Source organism: Mesocricetus auratus, unplaced genomic scaffold (genome assembly GCF_017639785.1).
Source record: "Mesocricetus auratus isolate SY011 unplaced genomic scaffold, BCM_Maur_2.0 Super-Scaffold_6723, whole genome shotgun sequence".
NCBI classification, from domain to species: Eukaryota; Metazoa; Chordata; class Mammalia; order Rodentia; family Cricetidae; genus Mesocricetus; species Mesocricetus auratus.
The window spans coordinates 13,258,508-13,276,916 of NW_024429183.1; the positions used below are offsets into that span (position 1 = coordinate 13,258,508).

At 46.3% G+C, this 18,409-nt stretch overlaps 1 protein-coding gene across 1 annotated transcript in view; it reads right to left on the reverse strand.

The window, feature by feature from the left end:
• The window catches only part of Vac14 (VAC14 component of PIKFYVE complex), a 109,825-nt gene that overhangs the window by 61,531 nt on the left and 29,885 nt on the right, over positions 1–18,409 (reverse strand). Inside the window, exons 10-12 of the mRNA XM_040736960.1 lie at positions 9,485–9,548; positions 4,433–4,577; positions 4,187–4,252 (exon numbers count right to left, since the gene is read on the reverse strand). Of these exons, the coding sequence (XP_040592894.1) occupies positions 4,187–4,252; positions 4,433–4,577; positions 9,485–9,548 (275 nt within the window). The remainder of the gene's footprint in view (positions 1–4,186; positions 4,253–4,432; positions 4,578–9,484; positions 9,549–18,409) is intronic.

The following is an 18,409-nucleotide window of genomic DNA, read 5'->3' on the forward strand; positions in this document are numbered from 1 at the left end:
AAGCTTCTGTCAGAAACTTGTCTTGATAGTGACTTCTGGGTTGGTAATCTCTTCTGAGACCTGAGATGTTGAGGCAGGGTAGGCCAAACGGGCCCCACTGCTAACAGGACAGGTCCATAGTAACGTGGGACCCAGCAGGGCCTACTTACTGGTCTCAGAGGATTTGCTTCTGAGAGGCCATGGCTGCTGAGGTCCTGGTGAGTTTCTGCCAATGATTTCCTTTCTCCCTCTCCCCCTGGGTGGGAGGCAGCCAGCTGGAGGTCTTCCTCAGCTAGCATGAGGAGTGATGTTTCAGACATGGTGGAACATGCTGACGACAGGGCTCTAAGAGAGGCTGGCCCTGAACGCCAGCTTTAACCCAGGGCTGCTGGGGAGGCTGAGGGAGGGGAGGAAGGACACGAAGGGGCGCTCTTCGCTTTCCCATTGCCCACTGCCTGGCTTTCTATGGGAACACAGGTTCCTTAGCCTACTCTGTGCCCCACACGCAGGAGGAAGACAGAAATGAGGGCACCCTGTGATTAGGTGCTGGAGAAACTACGGGAGAGGGCTGTGAGTAGACATGGGGCTCATCTTGCTGAAGTCTTCTACAGAGAATCTGAGGAGCCTCTGTTTGTCTTAGGTCATCCTGCATTCCAGGTCCTGTGCTTAGCATCTGATGCTCACAAGTTCATTCAACCTTTCTAACACACCTAGACAGAGATGTCTGCTACTTTTCCTTTATGGGAACAGGCTAGCCAATCATTAGGAGGCAGAGCCAGGACTGGACTTCTGTTCTGGACTGCTAGCTCCTAAGGCTTGTGTCCCTGGCCACCAAGCTGCATTGTCACCAGGCAGGGATGCCACTGTAGATCATAAAGGAATGAAAATGCTGTGTTATGTCCATTACTTGAATACACCCCATACAAACCCTGATGTGAAGGACAAGATGCCTTACTGGGTATGAGCCTTGCTTCCAGGCATGGGAACTCAATGTTTTGAAAAATCCAGTTTCTCAATAGGTGAACCTAGGAGAACAGGAAGGTGACTGTGGTGGGCAGGGTCTGTGAGTACTGTGTCTCTGTGTTCTATCTAGAAGGCAGGTATGGACTTCATTAGTCTCATTTCATGGGCTCAGGCAGATTAAATTCCTTATGAAAGGCCACTCAGCACCAATGATAGCCCAGAGGTAGGATTCCGCCCTGTGCTCTGGAAGCCAACTGTTCAGGCTGTCCACATTCACTCCAGAGAGGACATATGGTCCTTCCAGGTTTCTTCTGAGACTGAGTGCCTCTCCCATGAGAAATCTAAATGTAGGCTCCGAGGCACCTATGCACGGGATGCAGGGGTCACCTGAAGCCTCTGGGTCCAGCCTATCAGCAAGGTAGAGAGGAACCTGTCTTCAGGCAGAGCTTTCTCAGAAAACTGGCAGCTGTCACCTGGCACCTTCTGGGCAGGGGAAGCACAGAGCCTAACATGGAGGCCCACCAGGAAGCTCTGAGCATTGCTCTGCATTCCACGTTGGGGAAATCAGGGTCACATTCTTCATAAAAAACAAGTTTTTGGATCTGTAGCTAATGGGAGGATTTCTACTTCAGTGCCAAGAATATTAATTTGACACCTGCAAACTGTTTCTGACAAAAAGGATTCAGATAATGTCTACAAGGAGCAGGCGGCAGGGAGGAAACAGTCACTTATCCCGAATAAAGGAAGACTAGACAATGCATGCCAGAAGGGTGTAGCCTACCAATCTGTCACTCTGGCAGAAATGAAGAACAACGGCAGTCAAGACACTCTAGAGAGGCCACAGGCTAACAGGGCTGCAGAATACAGAAGGTGGGATGAGCTACGTCTCTGAGCTCTGTCTTCTCTGTGCCTAGCTCTTGCATCACCAACACCTGGGCACACTCTGTCTCCTGGGGTTAGTAGCTCTAAACCAAAGTGAGGAATATAATATAAACTAGAGGGTTTATTATAGTATTATTGAGAGAGAAAAACATTTGCAACAGAGATGACAAATAGATGTCCTAAATATATAAAGAGCTTCCGCAAATCAATAAGCAAAGAGGACAAAGGATTTAGGGCTGAAGAGGAAAGGGTTTTTTCAAAACATAAAATATTCCATATTGAACTGTGACTCTGTACAGAACAAGAGGGAAAAGGGCAGTGATCCTTCTGGAGAAATCAGGAGGAAACCCAAGTGCCCACCTCCCCAGGCTCTATACTTGATGGGACATGGCATGGTAATTAAACAGTTAAGGAGATACAGCTTGGCTTCAAACAGATCTGGTTTTGAGTTTAGGCTCTAGTATATCTTAGCTGTGGACAAGTTAAATGTCTTAGTGTTTGTGTGTGCTGCAAAATGGAAATAGCAGAGCTTCCCCTTTCTCCAGAGCTGCTCTGAGGTTCTTTAACATCTACAACCAGAGTCCAGCATGGTCTGCAAACCCCAAGCAGCTCCAGGGAGATCAGAGCACTGTCTGGGCAATTTGGAAAACCCCACCAGGGAACACTTCCTGTATCTCCTACAGAAGACCCAGGAGGAAAGGACTCCCAACGCCAAGTCCACAGTGTGTCTTCAAGGTCAAAGAAACTGGGCAGGGAACGTTCAGGAATGGCATCCTGGCGAAGAATGAGAGTGTGGCACAAACCTGACTCACCAGTGATTATTAAGCTCCCCAGATCCCTCTTGAAAGGCAGGAGAGCCCATTCTATCATAGCACCTCCCCCCAAAAAAACTGTCCCCAAGACCAGCTTTAATCCTCTCCTCAAGAGGCCCACAAGATGTGCCCCAAAGCCCTGACAACATTTGGCACTTCAGCAAATCGAGTTTCCACAGCCGCAACCCGAACAGAGCAGTTTAATGGACTGTATCTCCTGTGCTCCCACTAAACACACACACACACACACAAAAGCCAATTCCAAGCAAAGGCGGCTGGATGGGATTAAACAACTCAAGTTAAAGGACTGAAGACTCAGCTGCTTCCAGTGAAGTCCTATGGAAAGAGCCAATCAGCAGACTTCTCCCTTTCTTTTGGCTCTGAACTCCTTGATGAGTCACCTCCAGCTCATAGGCAGAGCTGGGCCACACATTCACCTGGGTCTCAAACTGCAGGGGGTGGGGGTGGGGAGAGAAGAGGGTGTATGTGGGGAAGAGGGGCAAAGGGTGTGCACACACCATTTGTTTGGGATATTTCTGGAAATGGAGAGAACCCGAGAGGACCTAGAGGGTGACACTTGCCTGCTGGTTTTTCTCATCAGCCCAAGTTCAAGAAAGCAAATTCCGGTTGCAGGACAGTTGCTAGGACCCTGAGTGAGCCTCCTACCAGCTCAGGGAAGACCGAGCTGCATCATTCCAAGGAAGTCGACAATGTCCTTTTCTCCCAACCCCAATCCTGTCCTCCCCCATGACCCTATTGCACAAGTCATATGCCTACTGCTATGTGAAGACAAGGCTTTACCCTCCCTCACAGGGCCCGAGAGCCCAGGAAAGGGAGAGAGCCGCATCACAGCTTAGACCATTAATCAGCATCTAACATACAGTCAGAAGGGCGGACATGGATGATGGAGGATTGTTTCCTTGAAAACAGGCATGTTCTGCCCCTTGGCTAAGAGGCAGGGGAGCCCTGAAAAGAACCCCCTGCCTGAACTCTGGCACAAATGATGCCAAGAATGAAGGTAGAATATTAGTGAGTTGCAGTGCCCTGTCCCCACCCAGGCCACCCTCTCCTTTTCACACTAGCAGCTCATGATGACCCCAACGAAGCAAGGCTTTGGGACCAATTTTAAGTTGGTGGTCCAACTGGTGTGCAGGTGAAACAATACAACCACATAGCCCTTTACAAACGTCCGTTTCATTCCAAAACACAGGTACTACTGCTATCCTCATCAGACAGAGGAGGAAACTGAGGCAGAGCAGTTTGGGCAGCAAGGCAGGGCCATGCCTTGTTCTCAGGCAGGCTGACCCCAAAGCCACACTCACAACTGACTTCCAGGGAAAACAAACTCAGGTAGAGCTATAAACTCATGTCCTGTTCCAAGTGCTGACCTACAGAAGAAACATCCTTCCTCGGAATGTTAAATGCAGTTTTGGTTTAAGAACACAACATCAATCAGACAAGCATCTCTAAGCTGTGAAGACCCCACAGCTCACTAGCAGGAAGGCTGGGAAATTGATGTTTCATAAAGAAGGCGGGGCTTGGGGACCTACCTCATCGGATTCATCAGATAACGTCTGAAGTAGGATAGGGAAGAGGCTGTCTGTGTGCCGGAACATCTGGAGAGCAGAGAAGGGGGTACTTGTGAGCTCCTTGCCCCGCCCCTGGCCCACAGCACCTCATAGCGCCTGCCACTCTTCTGCTTGCCAGGCTTTCTCTAAATGGCCATACCCTCAACACCGAGCATGGGCAGACCCCGAAAGCCCACTGGCCTTTTGCAGAGCTGGTTTCAAGCTCACCTTGCGGGGAGTTTTGATGTAGAGATGGTAAAGCCACTTCAGAACGGCAATCCTGGTCATCATCCCAATGGCTGTGTCACTGAGGTGGCAGTTCAGGACTTGCACAATCCCATCCAGGTGCAGGGTCACTGGAGCCCTGTCAATGCTGTGGGCAAGACCAAAATGAAGCCTGGGGTCATTCTCTCCCCATGACCTTCAGCACCCCCTGGGTATGCACACTCAGAACCACACTTACACCCCACTGTCCATCACAATGCATTTCTTCAAAGTGATGACTGAACAGTGCAGGCTGCATTTTCAGTGTCTTGAGGCCAGGTGGTTCCACTATCCACCTACACAAAATGGCCTTTCTTGGTTTTGCAGGCTATTCAATTATTCATCTGCACCAGGAACTTGATGGCTGTGTGTTCCTCACCAGCCTGCAGATTCTGAAGCTCATGTGTTGTGATTCTAAGGGGACATGTCTCTATAACGGCTAGGCAAAATTGCTGCTTAATACACTTTGGTGGTCCCCTGGTGCCTGTTTCAGGGTTGAGAGTGGGCAATCCATTCTCAGGAACTAGATGATCTCAGTATGTGACACAGTGACAGAACTCAGAATAGAGCCTTTGCACAGAGGAAGGCGGCCACTGTGCCTTCCCAAGAGTCACGTGGCTAGGCGTTCCTGATGGCTTTTGAGCATTTCAAACTGTCAAGGAGTTGGCAGCAAAAGATAGGCAGGGCCACAGTGGAAGAAACAGTGGCCAGTCAAGCTCTTTATCACTCTATTCTGCTCTCTGTCCAACAGAAACACAGTTGCAGCACAGATGGGCTCCTACATTCTCTAGTTTCCAAGTCGAAATTAGCTTTCATGTTTTAACTAAGCTAAGACATTAGCATATCAACATACAATCAATAAGCTGAACATAAAGATCACATCAGCCTGAGTCCTAGCCTTTGAAATCTAGCATGCATTTTCCATCAGCATCACATCCTAGGTCAGGGGGCTCTGCAGCCAGCACAGCTATCCTTGCTGGCTCTCATAATTTCTCCATACTCCATTTCTCTCTGCCGATGGCCAGAGTTTCCTGTCTTATATCCAGATCTTGCTTTTCTGAAACCTGGGCTGGCCTCTTATAGAGCTCCTTCCTTCCAGAGTGATGCTTGGTTCTCTGGCTCAGTGATGAAGTAGATGCCTGTCACGGTCCTAAGCCTTAACAATGCAGGTGGCTATTCAAAGGTAGCTGCCTCTTTTTCAGCCATATTTTGATAGCATTGTCTAGAGTCTGCAGTGGGTCCTTTGTCCAGCAGAAGCAACAGGGTGTTGAGGATGCTGTGTGGGGGCCTGTGTCTGAGGACTACTCTACAACTCAGCTGAACCAGCCCTGGCAGTCCCTTCAGGTGGTGCCCACGCAACAAAGGGAGGACACTGGCAGCACCGTGCCATGCTGATACTTCAATGCTGCCTCTCTCTGCACTGATCCAGATGCTAAGGGCTGAGAACTCACTGCCTTAGCTGGAGACACCCTTTGGGGTCCACTTCCCTTGGGTAACTCAAGGTGAAGGTCAAGGGAAACAGCTGCACACTTATCTTAGTGACTGGCAAAGGAGGGTTTAGGATCCCATCTGTCCTTGAGCAGGCAGCTCTCAGCTGCTTTCCTGGGTGGTGCTGGCTGCTGAGTTCTGCCTGTGCTTGTAGGGAGCAGGGGCTGTGGGGCCTTCTTGGGAGTGGGGTGTGCTTACACAAAGCGATCAGCTTCCCTCTATGAGGCCAAGCCTGAGATGCAGTGTCCTCTGCTCTGGCTAACCCATCATGAACAAAACAGTGCTCAGAGGAAGTTTAAAATACATTTCTATACTGGTTCCAGAATGTCTAGACAGTCACTCCTGAGAGTTTCTGAGTTATTTCAAGGTGTCTTCAGCAAGCATTTTTTTTCCAGTAAAGCATCTCCTGACGAGTCTTACACGCACATGTATTACAATATCCAAGTGCATGGCACAAACTTGCCCAGCCATGCTTCTGATGCCACCAACTCACAACCACCTAGTCAGTGGTTCTCTGGGGGTAGCTGTATTATATTATAGCAGTCAAATTGGAGCTTATGAATTCAACATTGCCTTTCTAAAAACGCCAGGTCATTACATATTCTTTTCAATCAGCAGTCCCTCAATGTTGGGCAGCATTGACTTCTAGATTTTTCTGCTGGTTATGGTACGGGGTAGCCAACCATGCCAGAAGCACAGTCCTGAATGGTCACTGATGACAGCATGGCCCTTGGCAAGGTCCTAGCTGCCAGGGGGATGTCCACACACCTGTCCAAAAACCTGCCAAATGTGTCAGAGAAGCCAATGTGCAACCCTTCTGCAACTCTCTAACAACTCAGCAAGCAAATGCTGGTGCTCTGGGGCCAGAGAGACTAGCTTGGATTTTCACCTCATCACTGATTAGCTGGGTGGCTTCCAGAAGACTTAACCTCTGGCCTGTCTCCTCGTTTTGATGGCTGGGATAAGGAGGGTCCTGTGGTAACCAGTGAGGCAGTGTGACCAAGTGCTTGCTGTCTGCCAGGGTTTCCACATACTTTAACTCATTCGTATCCCATTCCTCTCTGGGTCAATGCTGCCACACACACCCCACGCCAGTTTCTATACACGGCAGGATATGGACCGGGACCCTCTCTCTCCAGAGGAAGGGACGCACCCGGTGAGCAGAAAGGCAGCAGTGGAGAAACCCCGTCTGCCTTTGTCTTGCTTTCCACCATGTCTCTTCCATTCTGCTGTCTTTGCTTTCTACCTCTCCTTAAGGAGGCCTGCTTTCAGCTTCCCACGAATCTACACTGAGAAGGGCAGAGGAGGTCAGACCCTTTGAGTGGTACTGCTTGACTGTCTGCCTACCCACTCAGACAGGGATGTCACTGGTTTACTGAGTGGATCTCTTGGTGGCTAAGCCTGGACCTCAGATAGGGAGAGGAAGACAGCTGTGGTCTCTCAATGCTTTGAACTCCCTGTACCCCAGTCTGATCCCTGATCAGCTAATGGATCCAGAATTTTATGTGGATGTGTGTTTTCCTAGGAGAAGGTCCACAGCTTCACTAGACTCTCTAAGGACTGGTGGTCACCAAGAGGCTAATGACCAGGAAGTCTCCTCCTAGCCACTGTTCTTAGCTGACCATTTTGGTAGTGCTCTGGGTAAGCAATGCATCTACAAGGTGGGAAGGCAGGTTTCTTGGTGTCACCTCAGTGACATCATCTGTACAAGCTCAGTAGCCCTGGAGGGAGCAGGACAGAGGCTCTGAGCATCTAGTCTGTTCTCACAAGTCCTGGGGCTACATCCTTCCTAGCACAGGCTGGAGGCCATAATGCTACCAAAGGACAATCTTCCTGCCCCAGTGTAGCCTGTGATCATCTTCTGTGTTTTGTTTCCTTGTTTGTGTTTTCAAAAGGTTGGATTCAGCACTGGCTTCTGAGTGACAGGTGTAAACTAACCCTGGTTCCAGCTAGCTGGTTTGTGACCTGAACACAGGAACTGAAGTCTCTGTAGGCCCACCCGGCAGAGCTTAAGTTTCCAAAGGTCATGCCACCTTTGTAGTCCGTCAGTCACGCACTGTCTCTGCTTCTTTCTTCACCCCGCTGTCACTCCTTGAAGTGTGACAGTCCCTATAACCCAAATCACACTGTCAAGTTAGTCTTTCTGGCTACAAGTGGGAGCACTGGCCCTGCCACTGCTACATATGCTACTGGCTTCCAAAGCCTCCATGCCCAGTGCTGAAATCTGCAGAGGGTTCACATATCGTCCAGTCCTGAGTTCCAAAACTCAGCATCCACGCTGGCCTCCTCCCGCCTGAGGATGCCTAGCACCCCGAGGGGCAGCATCCAGAGTGCCTGTTACACCTGTTTTTCCTTCCAGTCCAGCTTAGGAATGTACCAGGGCACCCTGGGTTTAGCGTTAACTAAACATCCAGAGGTGACTCTTCCTGTTCCTCTCATTCGTCCATCAGCAAAGCTGCCATGCCCACTTTTCAAACACGCCTCTCAGGCTGCCAGCTCCTCAGCTTGACCTGCAGTCCCTTCTCTGACTCTCTGACTCTCTCCTAAGTCCATCATGTACAGAGCCACCCTCCCCTCCTTTCCCATCCCTAAAACAGATACAATGATGCTGTCAATCCTGGGACTAGACACCAGCAATGTCTCAGTGGTCTGACATCAGGTGAGCACAGTGCCTGGCTGCAGGAGCACGTTCCCCAGTCACAGTGGCTTGACCCCATCCTCTGTGGTGCAATCACCCTCCTCTACAGTTCCACTGTCTCCTGGAAAGTTGCTGGCTACTTTGTTGTCTCCCATTGAAGTGTGTCAAAGTTGGGGTCCCATTTATGATCTGATTCTTTACCTCAGAAGCTGTGGGGACGGGCCCAGGCAGGTGTCTAGGAATGTATGACAAGCCTGTGAAAGTGGCTGGGAGTTACCAGTCACCCGCTGCTCACTGCGGGAGATAGTACTGGGGTACAGTTACTGAGGGAATTGCCACCCACACAGCTTCAGTAGGTAGGTCAGCGGACTCAGCCCAGGACAGGTCCTTCCCTAGGAGATCCCAGGGTCTCCCTGTAGGAGCAGGTTGGAAAGGCAGGGGATGACTTTGCTCCCTGGCCTGCGCTGCCCCCCTGTGGAAGCCTGTGCTATGACAGTCATCCTGGGAGAGAAGACATCTACTACAGTCACGATTCTGATTTCTGTGCCCTTCCTGTCTTCCACGCCTCCCTGTGCACAGTCAGTCTTGCCTTGGGTTAGGAAAAGGCTCTGGGTGAAGGCATCTGCAACCTCACAGCCATCACCACACACACTGGGCTTTGAGAATGTGTATTTACTGACCCCAGGGGCTCCCAATGCTTCCCAAAGGCTATCTGTCCAGAGGAACTGGGTGGAGAGGGTTTCCATGGAATCCTTTAGATTTCCTCAAGTATCTCCTTTGTGTACCAGGGACTCCCCAGGCAGTGACCTCAGACAGTTTTCCTTGGGTCTTTGTTGCAGTCTCTTTTGCCCAGAAAGATCTAGACCACTGGCTTTTCACAAACCACTTACCTGGCTGAGGTGAAGACACTGATGCCACTTCCGAAGCTGGAGTCACAGGAACCACCTGGACCTCCTGGGGAGGAAGAGGAACGAGGTGACACTGAAGCCTGCCTGCTCATTTGTAGAAACAAGACCCTGGTTCCCAGCACCCACACTTCTATTCAGACTCCTGAAAAGGAAGTCAAGGACCCAGTGCTTCTGCAGTCCCTAGGTCTCAGGATAAACAGCCAGGTCTGAGCATTTCTAGGCACAGGGCTCTCACAAGCTGGGGACACTCATGCTGAACACAACTGGGACATTTCAGAAGGGCCTATAGGCCAAGGGCAGTGGCTGCACATGAACTGGGTTATTCAACACCTTAGCCAGCAGGGAATAAAGATAAATTCACAATGAGACACTATTTCATTAGGAAGGGTGAGGAGGAACAGAAACTCCTATGCATCACTGGTGGGAATGTGAAATGGTGTTGTCGCTGTGTACAACAAGCTGGGAGTTCTTAAAAGTTAAACACAGCTATCAGGTGGCCCATAATCCTGCTCCAAGAGCTCCACCCAAGAGCAATGGGAACCTGTACCTTACAAAAGCTGCATTTTATGGCAATGCAGTTACCTACCATAGTCAAATGGTGGAAACAGCCCAAATGCCTATGTGTGGATAAACAAAAGGCAACATTACTAAGCAACTAAAGAGGTACAGGCTACAGAATGGACGAACTTTAAAGACATGCTGAGTCAAAGAAGCCAATTCCAAATGATTACATACTAAGATTCTATTTATAGGAAATATCCAGAACAGACATGTCTGGAGACAGAAAGTAGACTAGAGGTTGCCTAGGGTTGGAGGATTTCCGGGGAGTGGAGTGTGATGGGTAAGGGCTTCTTTTTTGGTCATTGAAAATGTTCTAAAATTGATTCAGGAAAGAATTGTGACCTTGCACTCAGCACAAGTCAGGCGGCATGTGGCCAACTCAAAACCTTTACAATACTTGGCTTTCTGTTGCAGGTCCCAAGCAGAACAGGACTGAGATAATTCCAACCTTTTTCTTTTGGCACCTAATTAAGTTTCCTAAAGAGCCAAGACACTGTGCATCTGGAAGGCTGCCAGGAGGACTCTCTTCTAACCCCAGCCCTGGCCAGGCATTGGTGACAGCGTAGAGCATCAAGGAAAGGAGGAGGGAGTCAGCAGTGTGAGGTGCTCAGAAACAAGGTCAGTATCACCAGTCAGTACTGAGCCAGTGCAGCCCCAACAGGATGCGCTGCAGACAAAGGACTTCTGCAGCACCCTTTCAAAGCCACTGGCCAGTCCTTCACAAGTGTCACAGAGTGGAGGTGATGTAGAAGACAGCGACTAAGAGTAGTGTGGAGGTTTTGTTTTTTTTTTTGATAGGAGGGGAACACTGAGGACAGTCAGGTTAGGTGTGTATAGTGGAGTCAGCAGTGCCCTACCTACTAAAGTTCCAGACAACTCAGAGAATAATACAAAAGGAGCTCTTTACTCTTCTGCATTTTTTCTGTACACTTCAAGTTATTTTTTAAAAGTGATTTTTTTTTCAATAACTTAGACAGTACCAGTCTCGTAGAGATAAGAAACTGGAGATAAAAGACAGTCCATGACATGCTCTCAATCAGACTGTATTAGAAGCCTGGAATTTTTCCAGAGAGCCATTTACACACATTAGAAAAGACAGACGGACAGACAGACAGACAGACGGACAGACAGACACAGAGAGACAGAGGAAAAGCTGTTTGTCTTAGTTTCTGCCTGGAATTTTTGTCATAGTCATATGTCCCCTGTATTCTCCTAAATTGTCAGTGCTTCTCAATCAGGTCTGAGTTTAAAATTTCTTCACAAGGATACATGAAGAGAATTTCTCAACCAGACCAAAAGGCAAAAATCATAAAGAAAAAAACCTGATAGGCTAACTGAAATGGAAAACTGGAGTCTCCTGCTTTACCAGAGGCCATGCTGACACCCAGAACTTCAGGTAAGCCCTCCCAGGACCTCAGACAACTAACACTCTCACCACCTCCATCAATAACCCTGGCCTACAACTCTAGAGGAAGTCCTTGTGCATGAGAGTCCACACCGGCACCCAGAACTCCAGGTAAGACCCCAGCCTGCATACCATCGGTACTCCTCAGTGCCCTGCCAGCCTACTCTCAAATGCCTCTCCTCCTGTCACCATATCCTGGCCCACAGCTCTGGGGGAACCCCTTGTTCTAGTAGAGGTCAAGCAGGCCTGGGTGGGCTGGTTGCCCATGGACTGCCCCCATTTTCTCAGTGCTTGTCCAGCCCACTCCCACCAGCCTTCCCCTCACCCTGGCCCCAACTCCAGCGGAGGCACCCTGCTGGACCAGAGGCCATGCAGGCCACCAGAACCACAGGTAGCTTGCCAGCCCCAGCACTGTCCCCACCCAGTGTCCTCCTAGCCTACACCTAATCACCCCGCCCCTCCCCATAAGCATATCTCAGCCCCCGACTCCCGAGGTGGGTCCCTGGCTGGACCAGAGGTCGCATCAGCTGCCAAAACCCCAACTTGGGTAGAGACCTTCTACACAACCACAGGCCACTCCAGTCAGAAGACCAGAGAGGAAACAGAAACCAAGGGGGGGGGGGAATCCATCCAGTATAGACAAACCCCAAAGTCTGCACGGAGACCTATAATTACCCCAAACCAGATGCCTAGATGCCAGTGAAAGAACACAATCAACAACAGCCAGGGTAACATGACACCATCAGAGTCCAGCCATCCTGCTAGAGCAAGCCCTGAATAGTCCACCACAGATGAAGCACAAGAATACAACCTTAAAACCAAATTTATTAAGATGACAGGAATCCTTAAAGAGGAAATGGATAAATCCCTTAAAGAAATCCAGAAGGAAGCAAACAAAAAAATCAGAGGAAACGAATAAATCCCTTAAAGAAAGCTAACAAAAAACAGTTGAAGGAAATGAATAAAACTGTTCAAGACATGAAAATGGAAATAGAAACAATAAAGAAAACACAAACTGAGGGAATCCTGGAAATGAAAAATCTAGGTAAGCAAACAGGAACTACACATGCAAATATCACAACAGAACACAACAGATGGAAGAAAGAATCTTAGGCATTGAAGATATGATAGAAAAAAATAGATACATCAATCAAAGAAAATATTAAATCTAAAAGCTTCCTGACACAAAACATCCAAGAAATCTGGGACACAAAAAAAGACCAAATCTAAGAGTAAGAGGAATATGTCAGGTGGTGGTACACACCTTTAATCCCAGCACTGGGGAGGCAGAGGCAAGCAGATCTCTGTAAGTTTGAGGCCAGCCTGGTTTACAGAGCTGAGTTCCAGGACAATCAGGGTTATGCTGTGAAACCCTGTCTCAAACAAAAACAAAAACAACAACAACAACACCCAAACCCAAAACCAAAAAAAAAAAAAAAAAGAACTCCTATCAAAGAAAAGAAAAGAAAAAGAACAATAGGAATAGAAGAATCCCAGCTCAAAGGCCCAGAAAATATTTTCAACAAAAACATAGGAAAACTTTCCTAACCTAAAGAAGAACATGCCTATAAATGTACAAGAAGTTTATAGAACACCAAATAGATTGGATCAGAAAAGAAAGTTCCCTAGCCACACAATAATCAAAACACTAAACACACAGAGAAAAGAAAGAATATTAAAAACTGCAAGGGAAAAAGGCCAAGTAACATACAAGACCTATTAGAATCATACCCGACTTCTCAATGGAGATTCCAAAAGTCAGAAAGGCCTGAGACCAAGGATGCCTGTCCAGATTATTATACCCAGCAAAACTTTCAATCATCATAGATGAACAAAACAAGATATTCCTTGATAAACTCAAATTTAAACAATATTTATCCACAAATCTAGCCTGACAGAGGGTACTAGAAGGAAAACTCTACCCCAGGGAGGTTAACTACACCCATGAAAACACAGAAAATAATCTTATGTCAGCAAAATTAAAATAAGGGAAACACACACACACACACACACACACACACACACACACACACACAACCACCACCACCACCAATAAAATAAGGGAATTAGAAATCCTTGGTCATTGAATGTCTCAATATCAATGGCCTCAATTTCCCAATAAAAAGAAACACACAGACTAACAGAATAGATGCAAAAACAGCAGCCATCCTTTTGCTGAATACAAGAAACACATCTCAACATCAAAGATAGACATTACCTTAGAGTAAAGGGTTGGAAAAAGATTTTCCAAGTAAATGTACCTAAGAAAAGAGTTGGTATAGCCATTCTAATATCTAACAAAATAGACTTCAAAACTAATTAAAAGAGACTGGGAAGGACACTTCATACTCATTAAAGGAAAAATACACCAAGATGATCTTTCAATTCTTAATATCTATGCCCTAAACACAAGGGCACCCATATTTGTAATGAAACATTGCTAAAGCTTAAATCACATATCGACCCTCACACACTGATAGTGGGAGACTTCAATACCCCACTCTCAATAATGGACAGGTCATCCAGACAAAAACTAAACAGAGAAATAATGGAGTAACAGACATTATGAACCAAATGGACCTAATGGATAGCTACAGAACATTTCCCCCCAAACACAAAAGAATAAGTCCTTTTCTCAGCACCTCATAGAACATTCTCAAAAATTGACCACACACTTTGTCACAAAGGAAGTCTCAGGAGATATAATAAAACTGAAATAACCCCTTGTATCCCATCAAACCACCATGGATTAAAACTGGATTTCAACAACAACAACAGAAAGCCTACAAACTAATGGAAACTGAGCAACTCTCTACTGAGTAACTGCTGGGTAGAGGTGGAAATAAAGAAATTAAAGACTTCCTAGAATTCAATGAAAATGAATGCACGACATACCCAAACTTATGGGACACAACGAAATCACTGCTAAAAGGAAAGTTTGTAACACTAAGCGTCAATGTAAAGAAATTGGAGAGATCTCACACTAGCAACTTAACAGCATATCTAAAAGCTCTACATCAAAAAGAAGCAAGCTCACCCAAGAGAAGTAGATGGCAGGAAATAATCAAACTGAGAACTAAAATCAATAAAATATACACAAAGAGAACAATATAAAGAATCAATGAAACAAGAGGTTTTTTTTTTTTTTGAGAAAAATCAACCAGACAGATAAACTCTTATCCAAACTAGCTTAAAAGGAGAGAGAATATCAGAAACAAAAAGGTAGATATAACAACAGACAATGAGAAAATCCAAAGTATCATTAGGTCATATTTTTAAAAGACCTGTACTCCATAGATAATTTTCCTGATAGATACCACTTACCAAGGTTAAATCAAGATCATATAAACAATTTAAGTAGACTTTGCTTTAGGAAACTAGAAGCAGTCATCAAAAGCTGCTCCCCCCCCCAGTCAGAATGTTTTGGTGCAGAATTCTACCAGACTTTCAAAGGGTTAACACCCCTCAAATTATTCCACAAAATTTTTCTATGAAGCCATAGTCACCCTGATAGTCAAACCACACAAAGAAAGACAACAAAAGATAATTACAGATTGATTTCCCTCATAAACATAGATACTTAATAAATACTTGCAAACTGAATCCAACGACACATCAAAAAGATCATTCACCATGACCAAGTAGGCTTCATCCCAAAGATGCAAAAATGGTTCAACATACAAAAATCTGACAATAATAACCCACCATATAAAAAAAAAGCTGAAAGAAAAAAAACCCCACAAGATCATCTCATCAGATGCTGAAAAAGTCTTTGACAAAAATCTAACATCCCTTCATGATAAAAGTCTTGGAGAAGATGGGTAGTGGCGGTGCCTGCCTTAATCCCAGCACTTGCGAGGCAGAGGTAGGTAGATCTCTATGAGTTAGAGGCCAGCCTGGTCTACAGAGTGAGTTCCAGGACAACAAAAGGTGCACAGAGAACCTGTCCCAAAAAACCAAAAGAAAGAAAAGAAAAACAAGAAACTAAGAGGTTGGAGAGACGGCTCAGCAGTCAAGAATACTTGTTGCTCTTGTAGAGGACCTGGATTCAATTCACAGTACCCATATGGCAGCTCACAACTGTCTGTAATTCCAGTTCCAGTGGTGAATACAATGTCCTCTTCTGAACTCCACAGGCACCAGGCACAAATGTGATACACAGACATACAAGCAAGTAAAACAAACACATAAAATAAATCATAAAAAAATATTGGCGAGATTAGGGATACAAGGGATACAACTAAACATAACGAAGGCAATTTACAACAAATTAAATGGAGAGAAACTCAAAGCAATTCCACTAAAATCTGGAACAAGGCTGTCCACTCTCTCCATAGCTATTCAATATAGTACTTGAAATTCTAGCTGGAGCAATAAGACAGCTGAATGAGATAAAGGGGATACAAATTGGAAAGGAAAAAGTCTAAGTATTGAAATTGGCAGATAATATGATAGTATATATAAGTGACCCCGAAAATTATACCAGGGAACTCCTACAGCTGATAAACACCTTTAGTGAAGTACATAGACACAAGATAAACTAAAAACAAAACAAAAAAAAAACCCAAAAACAAGCAAGAACAATCAGATGCACTGAACCTAGTAGAAGAGAAAGTGGGGGACAATCCTGAACACATTGGCACAGGAGGAGACTTCCTAAACAACACTGATAGCACAGGCACTAAAAACAACAATTGATAAATGGGACCTCATGAAACTGAAAAAGCTTCTCTAAGGCGAAGGACACCTCCAATAGGACAAATTGACAGTCTACAGAATGGGAAAACATTTTCACCAACTCCACATCTGACAGAGGTTAATTATCCAAAATATATAAAAAACTTAAACTAAACATCAAGAAAGCAAATAATCCAACTAAAAGTGGTATACAGATCTAAATGGAGAATTCTGAACAGAGGAATCTCAAATGGCTGAGAAACACTTAAGTGTTCAACGACCTTAACCATCAGGGAAATGCAAATCAAAAGTACTTTGAGATTCCATCTTACACCAGTCAGAATGGCTAAGATTAAAACACAAGTGACAGCTCATGCTGGCGAGGACATGGAACAAGGGAAACGCCTTCCACTGATGATGGGAGTGCAAACTTGCACAGCTACAATGGCAATCAATACGGCAGTTCCTTAGAAAATTGGGAACTGATCTATCTCAAGATCCAGCTATACCACTCTAGGCATATACCCAAAGAATGCTCCATCCTACCTCAAGGACACTTGCTCAACTATGTTCATAGCGATTTTATTCATAACAGCCAGAAACTGGAAACAACCTAGATGCTCCTCAACTGAAGAATGGAAAAAGAAAATGTGGTACATTTACACAACAGAGTTACTCAGCTGTTAAAAATAATAACATCTTGACATTTGATGGAACTAGGAAAAACTGTCCCAAGTGAGGTAACCCAAACCCAGAAAGACAAACATGGTATGTGCTCACTTATAAGTGGACATTAGCTGTTAAGTAAAGGATAATAATGCTACAATCCACAGACCCAGAGAGGCTAAGCAACAAGGAAGGTTCAAGGCGGGGAACGCATAGACCTCCCTGGGAAAAGGAAATAGATTTTACAGGTGGTCTGGGGACAGGTGGTGATGGAACGAGAGGGATCAGGAGGATGGAGGGGTGGATCAGTGGCATTTTCGGGGACAGGGGTAATGCAGAAACCCAGGGCAGTGTAAACTCCCTGGAATCTATGAGAGTGACCCTAGCAAAGTCTTCTAGTATTGGGGATTTGGAGTCTGAACTGGCCATCTTCTATAACCAGGTGTCTCAGTTAGGGTTTCTATGGCTGTGACAAAAACACCATGACCAAAAAGCAAGTTGGGGAGGAAAGGGCTTTTAGGCTTAAACTTCAGCATTGCTGTTTATCACTAAAGGAAGTCAGCACAGGAACTCAAACAGGGCAGGATCCCAAGAGGCAGGAGCTGATGCAGAAGTCATGGAGGGGAGCTGCTTATTAGTTTGCTCCCCATGGCTTGCTCAACCTGCCTTCTCATAGAGCCCCGGATTATCTGCCCAGGAATGGCACCACCCACCATGTCCCCTCCCCTGCACTGGTCATTAAATGAGAAAATACCTTATAGATGGATCTCATCAAGGCATTTCCTCAACTGAGGCTTTCTTTCTGATGATTCTAGCTTGTGTCAAGTTGACACACAAAACCACCCAGTACACCAGGCTAGGCTCCCAGTGGTAGGCCTGGGACATCAACCTAGCCACAAAACCTTGAACCTACACTCTGTCCTGCCTGCAAGATGTGCTGAAGTAAAGGTGGTACAGAACTTGTGGGAGTGGCCAACCAATGACTGGTTCAACTTGAGGCCTACTCCATGATAGAGAACCCATGCCTAACACTGCCAGTATGGCTAGGAACTAGAGGCTGGATGGCCCAGAGACCAGGAACGACTGGCAACACACACACACACATACCCCAAAAACAAAAGAAAAAAGAACAAAATGATTCCAAATGATATTATGTTATACTTGTAGATTGGAATCTAGCCCAAACATCATCAGAAAGGCTTCTTCCAGCAGCTGATGGGAGCATATACAGAGATCCACAGGTAAACATTAGGTGGGACCACAGAAGAGAGGGAGGAAGGATTATAGGAGCCAGAGGAGTTGAGGTCACCACAAGAAAATGGCCCACACAACCAACTAAGCAGGGTTCACAGGGACTCACAGAGACTGAAGCAACACACACAGATTCTGTACGAGTCTGGGCTAGGTCCTTCATACATACTTATGGTTGTATAGCTTGGTGTTCTTGTGGGACTCTCAACAGTGGGAGTGGGGGGTGTCTCTGACTCTTTTGTCTGTTTTTGGGACCCTTTTCCTCTTATTGGGGTGACTTGTTTAGTCTTGATGAGGGTTTGTGCCTAGTCTCATTGCAAATTGTCAGGCTATGCTCAGTGGATATC